The 15,960-nt window shown below is 44.0% G+C and overlaps 1 protein-coding gene across 1 annotated transcript in view; it reads left to right on the top strand.

Annotated features, from left to right (window-relative positions):
- LOC135750113 (adhesion G protein-coupled receptor E3-like) overlaps positions 1-15,416 on the top strand; it is a 39,791-nt gene extending 24,375 nt beyond the window's left edge. The window contains exons 3-12 of the mRNA XM_073816314.1: positions 6,794-6,980; positions 7,169-7,288; positions 7,399-7,580; positions 7,714-7,878; positions 8,068-8,274; positions 8,381-8,613; positions 14,788-14,854; positions 14,923-15,014; positions 15,102-15,264; positions 15,375-15,416. Coding sequence (XP_073672415.1) covers positions 6,794-6,980; positions 7,169-7,288; positions 7,399-7,580; positions 7,714-7,878; positions 8,068-8,274; positions 8,381-8,613; positions 14,788-14,854; positions 14,923-15,014; positions 15,102-15,264; positions 15,375-15,416 — 1,458 coding nt within the window. The remainder of the gene's footprint in view (positions 1-6,793; positions 6,981-7,168; positions 7,289-7,398; positions 7,581-7,713; positions 7,879-8,067; positions 8,275-8,380; positions 8,614-14,787; positions 14,855-14,922; positions 15,015-15,101; positions 15,265-15,374) is intronic.
- The last annotated feature ends 544 nt before the right edge of the window (positions 15,417-15,960 follow it).

The raw sequence follows: 15,960 nt of genomic DNA, 5'->3' as shown, positions 1-15,960 counted from the left end.
GGGCACGGAGCTCGGCTCCGTGAGCAGGAGGAAAGTGGTGACTACGGATGCGTCTGCGACGGGTTGGGGCGCTCACTGCGACGGCGAACTCGCCTTCGGTGCGTGGAACAACCAGTTGTCTCAGCTACATATCAACCACCTCGAGATGTGGGCGGTTATCTTAGCGCTACGACACTTTCGACCGAAACTCCAACATCAACACGTTCTAGTGCGGTCGGACAGTATGACGGTGGTTTCGTTCATAAACCACCAAGGAGGGCTGAGATCTCGCTCCCTATCCAGGCTGGCGAAACGGCTTTTATTATGGGCTCACGCGAACGTACGTTCGTTAAAAGCGACTCACGTACCGGGTGTAGCCAATACGGGTGCAGACATTCTCTCGCGCAACGGTCCGCCGCCGGGAGAATGGAGACTGCATCCTCAGACGGTCGAGAGAATATGGACCGTCTTCGGCCGGGCGGAGATCGATCTGTTTGCATCCGACGAGAACGCGCATTGCCCGATCTTCTTCTCGAGACATCACGATGCCCTGTCGCAAACATGGCCGGCGTGTCTTCTATATGCTTTTCCTCCGGTGGCTCTGTTACCACAGGTCCTTCAGAGGATAAGAGAGACGAAATGCGCGATAATTCTGGTCGCCCCGTTTTGGCACAATCAACCGTGGCTCCCCGACCTATGGCAGTTGAAAACATCAGCACCATGGCCAGTACCGCTGAGGAAAGACCTCCTATCTCAGGCGAGAGGGACGATATGGCATCCACAGCCGGAGCTATGGAATCTACACGTTTGGTCTCTGAACGGCAACCATCACGCCTTTCAGGACGAGTGTTAAATACTCTAACTGAAGCTAGGGCCCCATCTACCAGGCGCCTTTACGCTCAAAAGTGGTCTATTTTTTCTGACTGGTGCACGACGAAAGACTTAAACCCAAACACCTGTGAAGTGGAGCATATTCTCTCCTTTCTGCAGGAAATGCTGGACAGCGGTCGCGCGCCCTCGACGCTTAAAGTGTATGTGGCGGCGATAACGGCGAATCACGCCCTTATCGCCGGTCGCACCGTGGGAAAACATGATCTCATCATTAAATTCCTCAGAGGCGCTCGCAGACTACACCCACCGCGACCTAACGCGGTCCCGTCTTGGGATCTGTCCACGGTCCTGAAAGCGCTGCGCGGTCCCCCTTTCGAGCCCCTCGAGCAGGCTGACCTGCGCGCTCTCTCGTTTAAAACCGCTCTACTCCTGGCGTTGGCATCGGTTAAACGAGTGGGCGATTTACACGCGTTTTCAATTGACCCGTCGTGTCTGGAATTCGGTCCTAACGATAGCAAAGTGATCCTTAGACCGAGAGCGGGATACATTCCTAAAGTTTTGACCACGCCATTTAGAGTTCAGGTGGTTCAACTTCTCGCCCTTCCGCCGGCGGACGGCGAACAAACCCCGAACACGCTCTGCCCCGTCAGAGCATTAAGAATATACACGGACCGTTCTGCCTCATACCGCAAGTCAGATCAGCTGTTCGTAAGCTTCGCACAACATTCCTTAGGTATGCCGCTCACTAAACAGAGGCTATCTAAATGGATCGTCGAAGCCATTGCTTTGGCTTACGCCTCCCTGAATGAACATTGTCCAGTTGGTTTAAAAGCTCACTCCACGAGGGGTATGGCTTCATCTTGGGCTTGGTCTACGGGGATTTCTATCGTTGACATTTGTAACGCGGCCGGCTGGTCCTCGCCGTCTACGTTTGTCAGATTTTATAGCCTGGATGTCCCTGCCTTACAAGCACAGGTCTTATCGGCTTAATGATTCACGCGACTGCGTTTCTGTATGCCTTCACGGTGCGTTGCTAGCTCACCGTCATGGCTACCTATTAATAAATCATGCACAGCTCGCGGCGCGCTCAGGGAACCCGCCGTCTCGTGCTCTATTGTATATGCATCATGGTGCGTTTAGAAACTTCACTGTATGCGTATTACTGTCTCATATATGGTGCTTACACTTGCGCTCACTAGAGCTATGTATATGCTGGGTTAGGGCCACATGCAGTGTCTCTCCGGTAAGGGCACCTCAGTCCGTTGTGTATGCACGGCGGGATGGGATTACGTTCCCCCATAGCGTCAGCAAACTGACGCAATGCGAAGTGAACCGTATTGAAAGGGAACGCTTAGGTTACTCACGTAACCCCGGTTCCCTGAAATAACGGGAACGAAGCATTGCGTCGCTGGCCGTGCTACAAACGTCTACGCAGCGAGTGTTATTCGGCTGCGCGCTTCAGTCGAATAATAATGAGCTCTTGACGTATTTCACCGGCTTATATAGGGACGTGTGCCACGCCCCGCGCGGGCTCAAACGTCATTGGTCTGTATTTTCTACAGACGTTAACCAATAGGCTTCAATCACGGAGTAAACAGGAGTTTCCCCCATAGCGTCAGCAAACTGACGCAATGCTTCGTTCCCGTTATTTCAGGGAACCGGGGTTACGTGAGTAACCTAAGCGTTATGTATAGAAATGAAGTGGAGTAAAGAGTACAATATTTGCCTCTCAAATGTACTTGAGTAAAGTCAAGAGTACTCCCCAAAAATGATACTCGAGATCCCTCAAAATTTTACTTAAGTACTGTACTCAAGTAAATGTACTTCGTTACTGTCTGGCTCTGAAAGTCAACAATTGTATGACTATTTACTTGTTACAAAAAACAGATTTGACAACATTCAAATGTGTAATCTACTCGTTAAATAAATAAAATAAGGTGTTATGCATAATAATAAACATTTTATTTGTTTGGTCAGACATTTATACATTCATAAATTGTAGAGTTACGTTCTGTATTTTAAATATGAATATATATAAACAAGCTTTTGTGCACAGTAGCCTAACACAGTACTACCTGCTGGGCTTTGGAACCGCTTTCTGCTGATTGCTGACAAGTTTATTGATTCTTTATATAAATTATTGATTCCCTTTCAGTCGGTCACTACGACGTCACGTCGTGACCGACGAATTGGGAACCGCTCCGCGGGTGACCTATCTGCTTCGAGAAACTATGAAAACGCCAATGAACTTGGCATGCAGGTATTTGCATAATGCCGGCGCCGCCCCGCCAGGTGCGTATATAAGCCGCAGGTGCACATTACCAAATCAGCTTTTTGCTTCGAAGCCGGCAGACATCTGCTTACGAGAAGCTGTCAAAACTGATCTTCGTTGATCCTGTTCTCTGAAGGGAAGAAAAAAATCTCAGCTTGCTGAAGTTGGTTGGGCAAAGACACCTCAGCGGAGGCTCGCAGTGTTTTCTCCACCCTTCTCTCTCTCTCTCTCTGTCTCTTTATTTAAGGCTTGAGTTCGAGTGAGTGCGTTGCCTCTCCCTGTGTGTTTCACCAGCTCGCACAAAAGAGTGATTTCCCTAAAAGAGCAGCACGTTTTGATCTTGACGTTTCATCAGCTGCATTGGCACATAGATTGCTGAGAAATGTGGGCTGTATATCTTGCGCTCGTTCGTTTCAGCTATGAGTTACGGGGCAAAGATGTATTAGTTCGCACAGACAATACTGCAACCATTGCATACATCAATCGTCAAGGCGGTTTACGCTCGCGTCACCTGTCGCATCTCGCCCGTCACCTCCTCACTTGGAGTCAGAAGAATTTGAGGTCTCTTCGTGCCATTTACATTCCGGGCACGCTCAACGTAGAGGTGGATGCGCTTTCTCGGGCTGCGCATCCCGGCGAATGGCGACTCCACCCCATTGCGGTTCAGCAGATTTGGAGACGCTTCGGCAAAGCGCAGATAGATCTGTTTGCTTCCCCAGAGATGGCCCATTGTCGCCTATTCTATTCACTAGCCGACAACTCGCTCGGCGTGGATGTATTGGCACACAGCTGGCCGCGAAACATGCGCAAATACGCGTTCCCTCCGGTGAGCCTATGCAAGATCTGGGAGGACGAGGAGAGCGTGCTGTTGGTGGCACCGTATTGGACAACCAGGAGTTGGTTTCCAGAACTCTCTCCTCGCGACAGCCCCTCCTTGGAAGATTCCCCTGAGGAAGGACCTTCTTTCTCAACAAGAGGGCACATTATGGCACCCGCGCCCTGACCTGTGGAACCTCCATGTGTGGTCTCTGGACGGGGCACGGAGGATTTGATTTACCGCAAGAGGTATCTAACACTATTGCTGCAGCGCGAGTGCCGTCTACGAGGCAGGCTTACACGCTTAAATGGAACCTGTTTGTCGTCTGGTGTTGTTCCCAACGTGAGAACCCCCGAGAATGCCCGATTGGTGTTGTGCTTTTGTATCTCCAGCGTCGTTTGGAGAATAGGCTGTCACCATCCACTATTAAGGTCGATATCGCTGCGATATCAGCTCACCATTCACCCGTAAACGGTAGGACAGTGGGTCAGCACGACCTGGTCATTAGATTTCTCAGAGGCGCTCGAAGACTGAATCCTTCGCGTCCTCCCTCTATTCCTCCTTGGGACCTGTCCTTGGTGCTGAAATCACTCCAGGAAGCCCCATTTGAGCCTCTGCATAGTGTGAGTGTTAAATTTCTTACTATGAAGACTTTAACTCTCCTTGCTTTGGCTTCTGTCAAAAGGATAGGAGATATTCATGCATTTTCGATCGATGATTCGTGCCTTCAGTTCGGGCCAGCTGCATCCAGCGTAACACTGAGACCCCGGCCCGGCTTCGTGCCCAAAGTTCCCACCACTCCTTTCAGAGATCAGTTGGTGAACCTGCAAGCGCAGCCTTTGGAGGAGGCAGACCCAGCCTTGGCTTTGTTGTGCCCTGTTCGTGCACTACGTGTGTATATAGACAGGACGCAAAGCTTTAGGACCTCAGACCAGCTCTTTATTTGTTTCGGTGGTCAGCAGAAAGGGAAAGCTGTCACCAAGCAGAGGATGTCCCATTGGATTGTGGATACTATAGCCCTTGCATATCAAAAGCAAGACGTGCCTTGTCCATTTAATTTACGTGCCCACTCTACACGCAGTGTGGCATCATCTTGGGCACTGGCTCGCGGTTCCTCGCTAACGGATATTTGTAGAGCTGCAGGCTGGGCGACACCTAATACGTTCATAAGATTCTATAGTGTTCGTGTCGAGCCGGTATCCTCTCGGGTTCTTTCTGTTAACTAGTTAAGAACACCGAGGGTCGGCTCGTGTGTCGGCTTGGAGCCTCTATTTTGGTGCTGCACATTTGCACCATTATGGAAGGCCGTCGAGGCAAAAACGTCACAAAAACAGTTTTTGGCTCTCCTCCACCGCCCTGATAGCCGATGTTGCGGAGCATCCGCTGTCAGCCTATCACTGATGTATTCTCTGTAAACCTGTGTAGGCTAGGCGTCCACATTTGTCCCCTACGTGGGGTTCATTTGTGTGTATACTCCGTGGGGTTCTAATCCTCCACGTTTTTCCTTAGTAGAGCCTGCTCTGTATCTCTCTGCATACTATGTTTTGTTCAGAGACTTCTTATGAGCAACCTATCGGTTGTTTCATATTTTTATGTCATCCATTCAACCTTCTTAGGGGATAGCTTCCGCAGTGTTCTAGCTCCGCTCAGTTTAGACGCTTCCCCAGTTCGCTGGTTCACTATCATGGGGAAGGGAACGGAGACTTCACGTCCCGTCGCCACAGTTTGCTGTTCCATTGCTGTTTTCAGGCCAGGCACTGTTGCTCGGCTTCTCAGCAATAATATAGCTGATTTGGTATTGTGCACCTGCGGCTTATATACGCACCTGGCGTATTTCATAGTTTCATAGTTTCTCGAAGTATATAGGTCACCCGCGGAGCGGTTCCCAATTCGTCGGTCACGACGTGACGTCTCCGTTCCCTTCCTTCAGGGAACGAGGGTTACATACGTAACCGAGACGTTCTTTATTGGTATATGTAGAACACATCCGCAATTGTAAATCAGTGTCTGTAATGTGTGCTGTGGGTGCCAAACTTTTAGGAAATCTTATCCAAGTTTTAGGCTAGTCAAACTGGTCAGTCGTATCTGACATTAAAGATCCGCGATTGAAACTGTGACCACAACCATTATTAACTTAAAGAGTAACTAAACCCCTGGTCAGAGCCTGACTCCACCCACTGCAATATTTGAAAAAATGCAAGAAAAGTGGGCAGATCCCAACGGAGATAGAGGGGACGAACTAAACTCGAACCAAGTGTGTGGTGAGATCGTAACAAGGGCGTGGTGAGCTTGAACCTGCTTACATCACAAGGTATTTTTGGACCCAACATCCAATAAGAAAATTCAACTGCAGTAGGCACCGTTCAACCTGAAGAGGGCAGCACTCAGATGTTTTTACACCATATATTGTAGTATTGAAACACTTTATATCCAAATGTTAAAAAAGTTACTAAAATCAATGAACAGCACTAATAAAGCATCATTCTTACAGATCATTAACTAAAAAAAGTTGGTTCAGGGTGTAGTTACGCTTTAAGTGAATAAAAGGCAATAAATCATCAGCTATGCTTTCACAAAAATAACTTTTTATTTGAATGTTTTAATGTGTTGACACAAATGACTTTATTTGAATGTTTAATTTCTAAAGTCTAAATGGCTTTTTTTTACTTTTGCATTTTATAACAGCTATAACAACACCCCTTAGCTGTTATAAAATGCACTGGTAACCCACTGCTTCTTGGGGTTTATTGCTTTTATATGCCCTCTGGGGACACCAAAGACTTATTTTACACCTTCAAAATCTTTAACCCTTTTGTGAGTCAAAGAAACTGTACAATGTTGATGACCTCTTATGGTTTCTTTATGTAAATTTGTTTTTCTGTTTTATTCATTAGAACGTGACCAATCTTTTAGAGCTGGTTTTCAATACTTCAATGAAGATTTTACCCTCATTGTCAGCTGACCCACAAAAACTAGTGTCAGATGGAAACCGTGTGTTAAAAGTCAGTGAGAACCTCGTCTCCATGTTGGTAAAGCCAACAGACAACTGTAACAATGTCAATTTAACTCTTGATACTGTAGGTAAGAGAGAACAACTATTACTAAAATAAATATATATGTAATTTAAGTCCTCTAGAGAATGTGAGAAAGAAACTTTTTTGTATGAGCTAACATGCATTAAAAACTCTAAAATCTATATTTTTAAAATTATTATTATGTTTTAAAATAGTGATTAAAAAATATCACACACTGTATTTTTTATAAATCAGAGGCACAAGTCTTCATGGTTGGACCACATGTCACCTTGGTTAAAATCCCTCAGCTCGACACAACAAATGCTTCCCTAGACATTGATCTCATTGGGATCGCCAAGAACAACCCTGGTATAGGTAAGCAAAAATGTTGTGATTTTGAATAATGAAGTGGAGTTAAAAGCTGCAATCTGCAACGTTATCCTCTCTATCACAATTTCTGTTTGAAACCTAAAATAAAACCACAGAATCAGCTGCTGTGGCTTTCATGAGCTATAACACAATGGAGAACCTACTGAAACCAGACTTCTTCAACACATCAAATGACACAGTTAAAACCATGATGTCCACTGTCATCTCAGCTACTCTTCCTAAAACCCCTGTGAGAAACCTCATCAAACCAGTCAACTTCACCTTCAAACACATCAGAGTGAGTTACTCATTTTGTGTTTGAATTTTTTATGTAAATCCCCTTTTATTCAGTATAAGCACTGATTAATAACTAAGAACAGTGGTAACAAATTTCTTTAAATGACGTTTAAATATTCTTTCTTTATGTGAAGGAGTTTGTATCTGAAGGAAATCTTTCCTGTGTGTACTGGAACATGACTGAGTGGACTGAATATGGTTGTTCTGTTGTACAGTCCAACAGCAGCCACACTGTGTGTTCATGTCTTCATCTGTCAACATTCGCTCTCATCATGCAAATCAGCAGCAGAACATCACAGGTAAGACAACTTAACATAGGTGGGACTGATATCTAACTAATATTATGATCCTGCACAAGCTGCTTACCAACTCTTACCAACAAAGAGAGAAAAAAGAGACTTGAGTTAGTTCATGCAAGGTAAAAAAAGACGAAAAAACATTTCATCACATGCCATCATTTCATCACACATCTCTTGATATTTTCTCAGGATGATTCTCGGATGGAGTTGGTGAATTTAGTGTTTGTGATTGTGGGTCTGGTGTTTACTAGTTTGGCTCTGTTGACTTTTGCTTTCTGTCGATGGAAACCTGGAGTGAACAATGTAGCTCGAATCAACCTCTGCATTAGTCTGCTCTCTGCTCATCTTCTGTTCTTACTCACACAACGCTTCCTGACACTCATAAAACCTCATGAGGTGAGAATTATTCATGACATTTTTTCATGCATCTTTAAATGCGAGATATAGCTGGCTGTCTATGTGAAAATGATTTTTTTATTTAATCATCTTTAAATCTCTTCAGGAGTTGTGTGCTGTTATATCAGGAGCTCTTCACTTCCTCTTTCTCTCCTGCTTTGTGTGGATGTTCATTGAAGCTGTGCTGCTCTTCATCTGTGTGAAGAACCTATCACAGATCAGTTGCAAACAGAGGGCGGTGCTTAGCAGCAGATTCTTGATTGTGATTGGTTATTCAATAGCTTTTGTTATAGTGGGGGTATCTGTTGGACTGGTTCCTGAAGGCTACGGCAGTGAACAGTATGTTTGAGGATTTATTATATATTCGTTAAAAATATACATGTTATTCATTTGTTTGTGCAGAAACCAGTAGCAAGCAGTGACTTTTTAGTAACCACGCAGGCACTAAGTGTCCTTAAGTGGTCTTCATATAGCACACAATAAAAAACATTTTCCTCTGTTCTTGTTTGGATTGAAACATAATCCACAGGAAAACACATGCACATCACAAACAAAACATTGGGATTACTTGACTGTAACCTTGTTCCCTGAAAAAGTGGAATGAAATGCTGCACTGCTAAAGCGCTACAGGGAAACGTCTTTTGTTGTTGACCCGCTGAATATAGTGTGCAAACACGTCAATGAAATTGACCCGGAGGTAATGTAGCCTCGGTTGATGACGACATCAAAGCGCACCCGATGACCAGTCCTGGGACATCTACTGTACGGCAAGCCAGCGCAGCATTTCGTTCTGCTTTTTCAGGGAACAAGGTTACAGTCAAGTAACCCCACCGTTCCCTTTCAAAATCTACTCTCAATGCTGCGCTGCTAAAGCACTATGGGGAACAACAATAACCACACTGCCGTGCTTGGAGATGTCTGGGCCCCTTACGGATGTGTAAGTGTGCGTACAAGGACTGCAAGGAAATCTCAGACATAAATAAACAAACTATAAATATGGATGTGTGCGGAAATGATGCTCCTGCCGCCTCACAAACACTTATAAGCAGGCACCCCTTACTAATAGTAGCAGTGGGGATACCCCTTTTGTGGAGCAAATGGTTTAGACACCAGCTTGTGATGTTGACTCAAGGACATGAGAACCTGGAGTGACATGAGCATCCAAGCTATAAAATCTTACAAATGTATGCGGAGAGGACCAGCCCACCGCATCACAAATGCTCTGTAAGGAGCCCCTTTCACTAAAGCAGTAGTCGGCTCCTCCCCTGGTGGCGTGGGCTCTCAGCCCTGCTGGCGAGACTTGACCGCCCACCTCATAGGCAAGAGCAATAGCATCCCTAACCCAGTGTGATATGGACTGCCTGGTGGCCAACATCTGTTGCGGCCCGAAAACAGACAAACAATTGTTCTGACTTTCACCACTGGCTAGTGCTGTGGACATAGACCTGAAGAGCATGGACTGTATCTAGACAGGATCCCGAAACCGCCAGACCCTGCATATCCCCAATTCTTTTTAAAGAAGTTATTGCCATTAGAAAAACCATCTTTAGTGTCAGAAGTCTATCAGACGCTGACTCTAGAGGTTCAAAGGGGGTCTGAACCAGGACTATAGCTAGGTCCTACGAAGGAATCTTAGTTCTTGTTGGAGGCCTCACTTTTCCCCAAGAATAAAGCGACCGAGCAGAGGATGCCTCCTGAGCTCTGCCCCGTCCACCAAAGCATGGCAAGCCGAAAGAGCGGCCACATAAACCCTAAGAGTGGATGGGCATAAGCCTGCTGACAGCTTTTCCTGCAGAAAACTCAGAACTTTAGCAATCTGGCAGTTAACAAGATCTGCATTATGTGTCGTGCACCATGCTTCAAAGACACCCCATTTAAAGGCATAATTCTTTCTAGTGGAGGAAGCCCTAGCACTCAAAATAGTTTCAACATCAAGCGACAAGCCCGTGTCCCTCATATGGTACCCTTCAGGGGCCCAACATGGAGATTGACAGGGACTTCTCCTGAGCCCAGATTAAAATCTGCCTCTCTATCCTGTTCAAATTAGTGAGCGCAGACCTCCCTGGTGACTTATGTATGAGACTGTCGCTGTGTTGTCCACCCGCACTAGGACATGACAGCTTCTTAGTTGGGGGAGAAAGTATTTAAGGGCCAGAAATACAGCAGTCAGCTCTAGGCAATTGATGTGCCAACTGAGCTGATGACCCTCCCATTCCCCTTGAGCTGGACGACCCTCTTAGATCGCACACCAGTCCGTCAGGGAGGCGTCTGTCATTAGCAGTCTGCGATGACAAGTCGTCCCTAGCGTGGGACCCAAGGCAAGAAACCAGGGTCTTATCCACATAGTTAGTGTACGTAGCCCGCGGCGCGTCACTTTTATTAGCCTTTGAGGATTGGCCCTTGGATGAAACCCTCTGGCTCTAAGCCACAACTGAAATGGCCTCATGTGCAACAGCTCCAATGGAATCACCGTGGATGCTGATGCCATGAGCCCTAACATTATTTGATATTGTTTTACAGTGAGATCCTGGCCTAGCCTGACTCCGCTCAAGATATGCTGAATGGTCCCAATTCGTGCGGGAGACAGATGTGCCCGCATCGTAATCGAATCCCAGACTATCCCTAGACCCATGAGGTCTCGCAAATTCACGTGATGATCGCGCGATACCTAGTTCTGTCTCTGCCCATTATGCCGTTGAATTATGACGTTTTTACAAACCAGCCCAGATCACAACACGAGATCTCGCGTAGACAGAGCAGTTCATCAAATCCATCCAAAATTCAAAAAATAAAAAGGTATTTTATGATATTATGGTATTCAGGTATGATCACGCGATAAAGTCATGGCTCCGCCCTGCGGAGCTGTCCGGCATCCGTCAAAAATAGAAGCTCTGCGTATTTGTGCCAGAGGGCTGCGGATGGCCGGAGCTGTGACGGATTCGGAGCGCAATCAGTGGAAATACACACACTGACTTGAAAGGAAAGCCAGTGCTGCATCCATACATTTTGTGTATGTGCAGGGTTATAAGGCTAGGCCGAATGGAAGAACACAAAGATTTAAAATTGGACGCAACCCCCCATCCTTCTTGGGAACCAGGAAGTATCTGCTGTAATGGCCTGACCCTCTCTCTGGAAGGGGAACATGTTCTATGGCCCCTTTCATCAGTAGAGTTTGTATCTCTTGCAATGTATGTGCGTTTGTTCTGGTCTCACGGAAGTGAATATCACGACATTGAGGCGCGGAGAATGACGAACAAATTGGATTCTGTATCCTATGTGTACTGTGCTTATTACCCAAGCTGAAACGCCTGGCAGAAGTTTCCACGCTGCCAGACTCTCTGATAATGGTATTCATTTTATTTATTCCTCTTGAGGGGGTGCTAAAAGTCCCGCGCCCTGAAGGACAGCAGAAAGACAGGGGGACCTTTAACATTTCGCTGGAAACCGCTGCCCCCCGCATGCCCAGAGGCGGCGGAGGTGGAGAGGCTTCGTAAAGGCAGCGGGACGGAGCGATCTGATGTAATATGATACGCCTCGCCCCGCCAGCGAGCCCTACTGTAGTGAGTGGAACCGTCAGGACTGTTTCTTTCTATAAATGAAAGTGCTGATGTCCGCCCTGGGGGCTGCTGAGTGTGACGAGTCGATCCCCAAGCTCTTTGCAGGGAGCACGATTCGCTTCGCTATCCTTTTTAATGTCCCTCGGCTTTGAAGGACCGGGAAGAGGTCGGGTGACCATGACTGACAGCCCCACCCCTAGCATGCGGCGAAAAAGTGTGTGAATGCTTCCTCATGCTTTTTAACTTCAGTGAATTTTGTGACAATGGAGTCAACCGCAACACCAAATAAACCCAATGGGGAAACAGGGGCATCTAAAAGAAAAGTTTTATCCTTCTCATTTATGCCTGACAAATTTAGCCATAAATGTCACTCTGTGCTTACTAGAGCAGACATTGAATGACCCATAGCGCGAGCCGTTTGCTTGGTGGCACGGAGAGACAGATCTGTAGCTCTACGCAGCTCGTCAAATGTCTCTTTGTCTATTGTCTCGCTTGCACTCAAATCCTTTAACAGATCAGCCTGGTATGCCTGTAATATCGCCATAGTATGCAGCGCAGCACCAGCCTGACCTGCAGCTTGATAAGCTCTGCCCACAAGAGCTGAAGTTATTCTACACAACTTCGTGAGCAGGGTAGGCTTCTTTAATGAGGATGCCGAGCCAGTCGAGAGATAACTCACGAGCGTATCTTCCACCTGTGGCATCTCGGTATATCCGCGTGTCTTCGTACCCACGATAGTCGAATATAATGACGTCATAGGCATGAAAACACACGATGAGTATGGTCTTTCCCATGATTTATCTAATTCACCATGGAGATCCTCAAAGAAGGGGAGAGGCTCATGTTTCGTCCTCTCCCCTTTGTCACTAGATAGAAACCTATCCCCTAGTTTGCTTTTGTTTGGGGTTCTCTGGCCCACGAGGAAATCAGCAACCTACTTTTGATCGTGAAAGGAACTCTCGGAGGCTGGTTTATCAAAGTCTGCAGAACCGAGAGAGATATCATCAACGTCATCATTATAATTATCCCCCACATGAACCGAAGAAGCACCGGAGTGCGCTCCGGGATCGCGCAAAGAAATAAATCTTACATTTGACGGTGCCGTCAGAAAATAATCACGGCAAGCACAAAGCATTTTTATTGTGAATGATTCACAATGCTCGCACTCATCAGACTGTAAACCCATGACCGCATGCAAGGGTTGCCGAGGTGACAGAATTTTATTTTCATTTGAAATGATTGAAATGATTCAATTACACGAAAATATAAAAACGACAATGAAAGACGGTGTCGCGGTGGGCAAGTGATCTAACCGGTGAGAGGCTGAAGCACCGGTAATCACCGTTTCACAGACTATCACGGCAAGTCTACCGCATGCTCCTCCCCCAAACACACAAAACAGTAAATGTGTGTCTTCCTTCGCTATAGCACAAGAACAAACACAGGACTTAGACTGCTTGTGGCTGTCTTACAAATTTTTCTTTTAACTTAAACTCTTTTTAAATCGGAAAGAGAGAAAATCTGCACTCTATCTTGTTGGAATCTAACTCCTCACAAAGATCTCAAGTGGAGTTTAAAATAAAAAAATAAAAAAATAATCAATCAATCAATCAGCCAAAACACTATAAAGTAATGTATATGTATGTGCATATGTACAATACTGTAACTATAAAAGTAAAATAAAGCTGCAAAGAAAATCTGTCACATCAGCCACTGATATGCATCCCCTCAACTTAAACTAATAGACAATGTACACATTTTCATTATTTGATAAACAAATGATATAGCAATATTTAATTTAATATAGCAACATAGAAAGCAACATACAAAATCACACAAGAAATATCTAATGTGCCACAATTGGCAATTTTGGAGTAGTTTTTAGAGTTATACATTACTGATGTTAAAAAAAATCTGTGAATTATCTAGCACTAAAGTTTATAAATCAAATCATTTGAAAGAGGTTGTTTGAATTTGAAAAGTTAAGAGACAAGTTATAAGACGTGAGACCGCAAATCGAAACATATATAAAACAATATGAAAACTTCTTCGGGTATACAACCCAAATAGCAAGTAACCATTGAAACAATATTTAAAATTGTTGATTTGTCAATTTTAATCCCATTGAATCAATATCATGTTTGTACCCTCCATTAATATTGAAAAAATATTGACATTTTAAAATATACTTAGAAGGTTAAACTACTGAATCAATATCTGACATCATGAATCAGTCTATGAAGCTCATCAATGGTGACGATTAACAAAAGAAAGCTTCATGCTGCAATGCATGCTATGTATCAACATAGTACTAATCTAATTCATGACTCCCAGTATGCATTGCAGTTGAAAGTTTTATCTGAATTAATTTAATGATTGTCCCTATTGTTGAGATTTGTAGGATAAGTGATGATGTCTGGGGAAGGTGTCAATATTTATTTCTGTTTACCTTGTCACAGTACATTTACAAACCAGAACAACTGGTCATAAAAGAATTAACATCATCATGTAAAGCAGCTTAATTTAATATTATCTTGATGTCTTCATGAAAAGCAACCAATTTCAACTTATCTTTGAAACACATCTTTCTATTCCAATGAAGAGATGTTTCTACATAATCACTTACAAACACTGAATTGTCCCTATAATTTCGACCAAACAATAAATCTGTATTACTGATGTCCGTCTGTTTCTTGTGTTTTCTGTGTTTTACTTATTATATTTTATTCAGGAATCATTTAAATGAGATTAGAAATCTTTTGCACTCCCATTTGTAAAAATAACGCAAAACAAAAAAAAAATAAAGTAAAAAAAAAAAATAGCAAACTCTTCTAAATCTCCAACATAAATAAATGTTTAACATTATTGAGTGTTATACACTATTGAAAACATATTTTAAATGGTAGAATTTCAATTGTATTTTTGAATATTTAATTTGGTGTTTTCCTGTAAACAGATGCTGGATTAAACAGGAGAACGGCTTCATCTGGAGTTTTCTGGGACCTGTTTGCTTCATTCTTGCAGTATGTTTAATTTTTCCAGATTTTTTTATACTACTGATAAAGAAAGTTATTATTCATTTTTTTTTCAGATAAACACGATTCTCTTCATCAGTATCATCATCAGTATGAGGTCAACTATCACAAAGCTCAATGCTAAAGTTTCACAGATAAAACAAACCAAGTAACAATCATTTTGTTTGAAACATTTTAAAGAAAGATTCACATGGACATAAAATAAAATACATTGATTATTTTTCTTTCTCTGCAGGATTATGGCTTTTAAAACTCTGGCCCAGTTTGTGATTATTGGTTGTCCTTGGATTCTGGGTTTCTTCACTGATAACAATAAAATGATGGAGATTCTCTTTCTGATCCTGAACTCACAGCAAGGAACCTTCATCTTCCTCATCCACTGTGTGCTCAGTCATGAGGTAAATCCACTTTCATATCACATATGAAATGTATTTAACCTGAGATAGAGAATAAAGAGCATAAGAGCATTTATACATTTGTTTTTAACATCCTTTGGCTCTTTGTTCAGGTTAGACAGCAGTATGTGAAGTGGATGAAAGCTGTCTTTTGACAGCCTCCCTCCCCCCCCAAAAAAACCCATTGAGGAGTAGACTGTAAACGTTTAGTAAATTATAAGCACATATTGAAGTTTAATAGAAAAGATTCATTAAAGGTGACATAGAATGATTGAACGGTGTATTTATCCTTGTTCTGTGATGTGACATGTAGACAATTTTTTTTTGTTTGGGTCTGTAATGCCTTAGAAGCTTCCTAAAAACCTCTCTCAGATAGCTCTATTAGGGTGTGGGATTTTAAACAAGTGGTTTTGCACCTATTTGGCTCCCCCTACTGGCTTAACTTGCAATCTCATTACTGATTGGCTGACTTTGCTGCCACTCATAAAAAGGAAGCCAATTATTTTAAAGTGGAGGGGCAGGGAGATGCCTGTGATGTCATAAGCATCAGTTTTTCAGATTGGGCCGTTTTCTGGCTGACATTTCTAAAAGAGGAATTTTTATGAGACTGAGATGTTTAGCATGTCTAGCACTTTTTGTATGTTCGTGAATGCGGGTAGACTACCATTATTCAACAAAGACAAGGTAAAAATGGTTTTT

Source organism: Paramisgurnus dabryanus, chromosome 12, assembly GCF_030506205.2.
Source record: "Paramisgurnus dabryanus chromosome 12, PD_genome_1.1, whole genome shotgun sequence".
Classification (NCBI taxonomy): Eukaryota; Metazoa; Chordata; class Actinopteri; order Cypriniformes; family Cobitidae; genus Paramisgurnus; species Paramisgurnus dabryanus.
The sequence above is the reverse complement of the archived record's forward strand: the minus strand, read 5'-3'. Positions and strand labels throughout refer to the sequence as shown.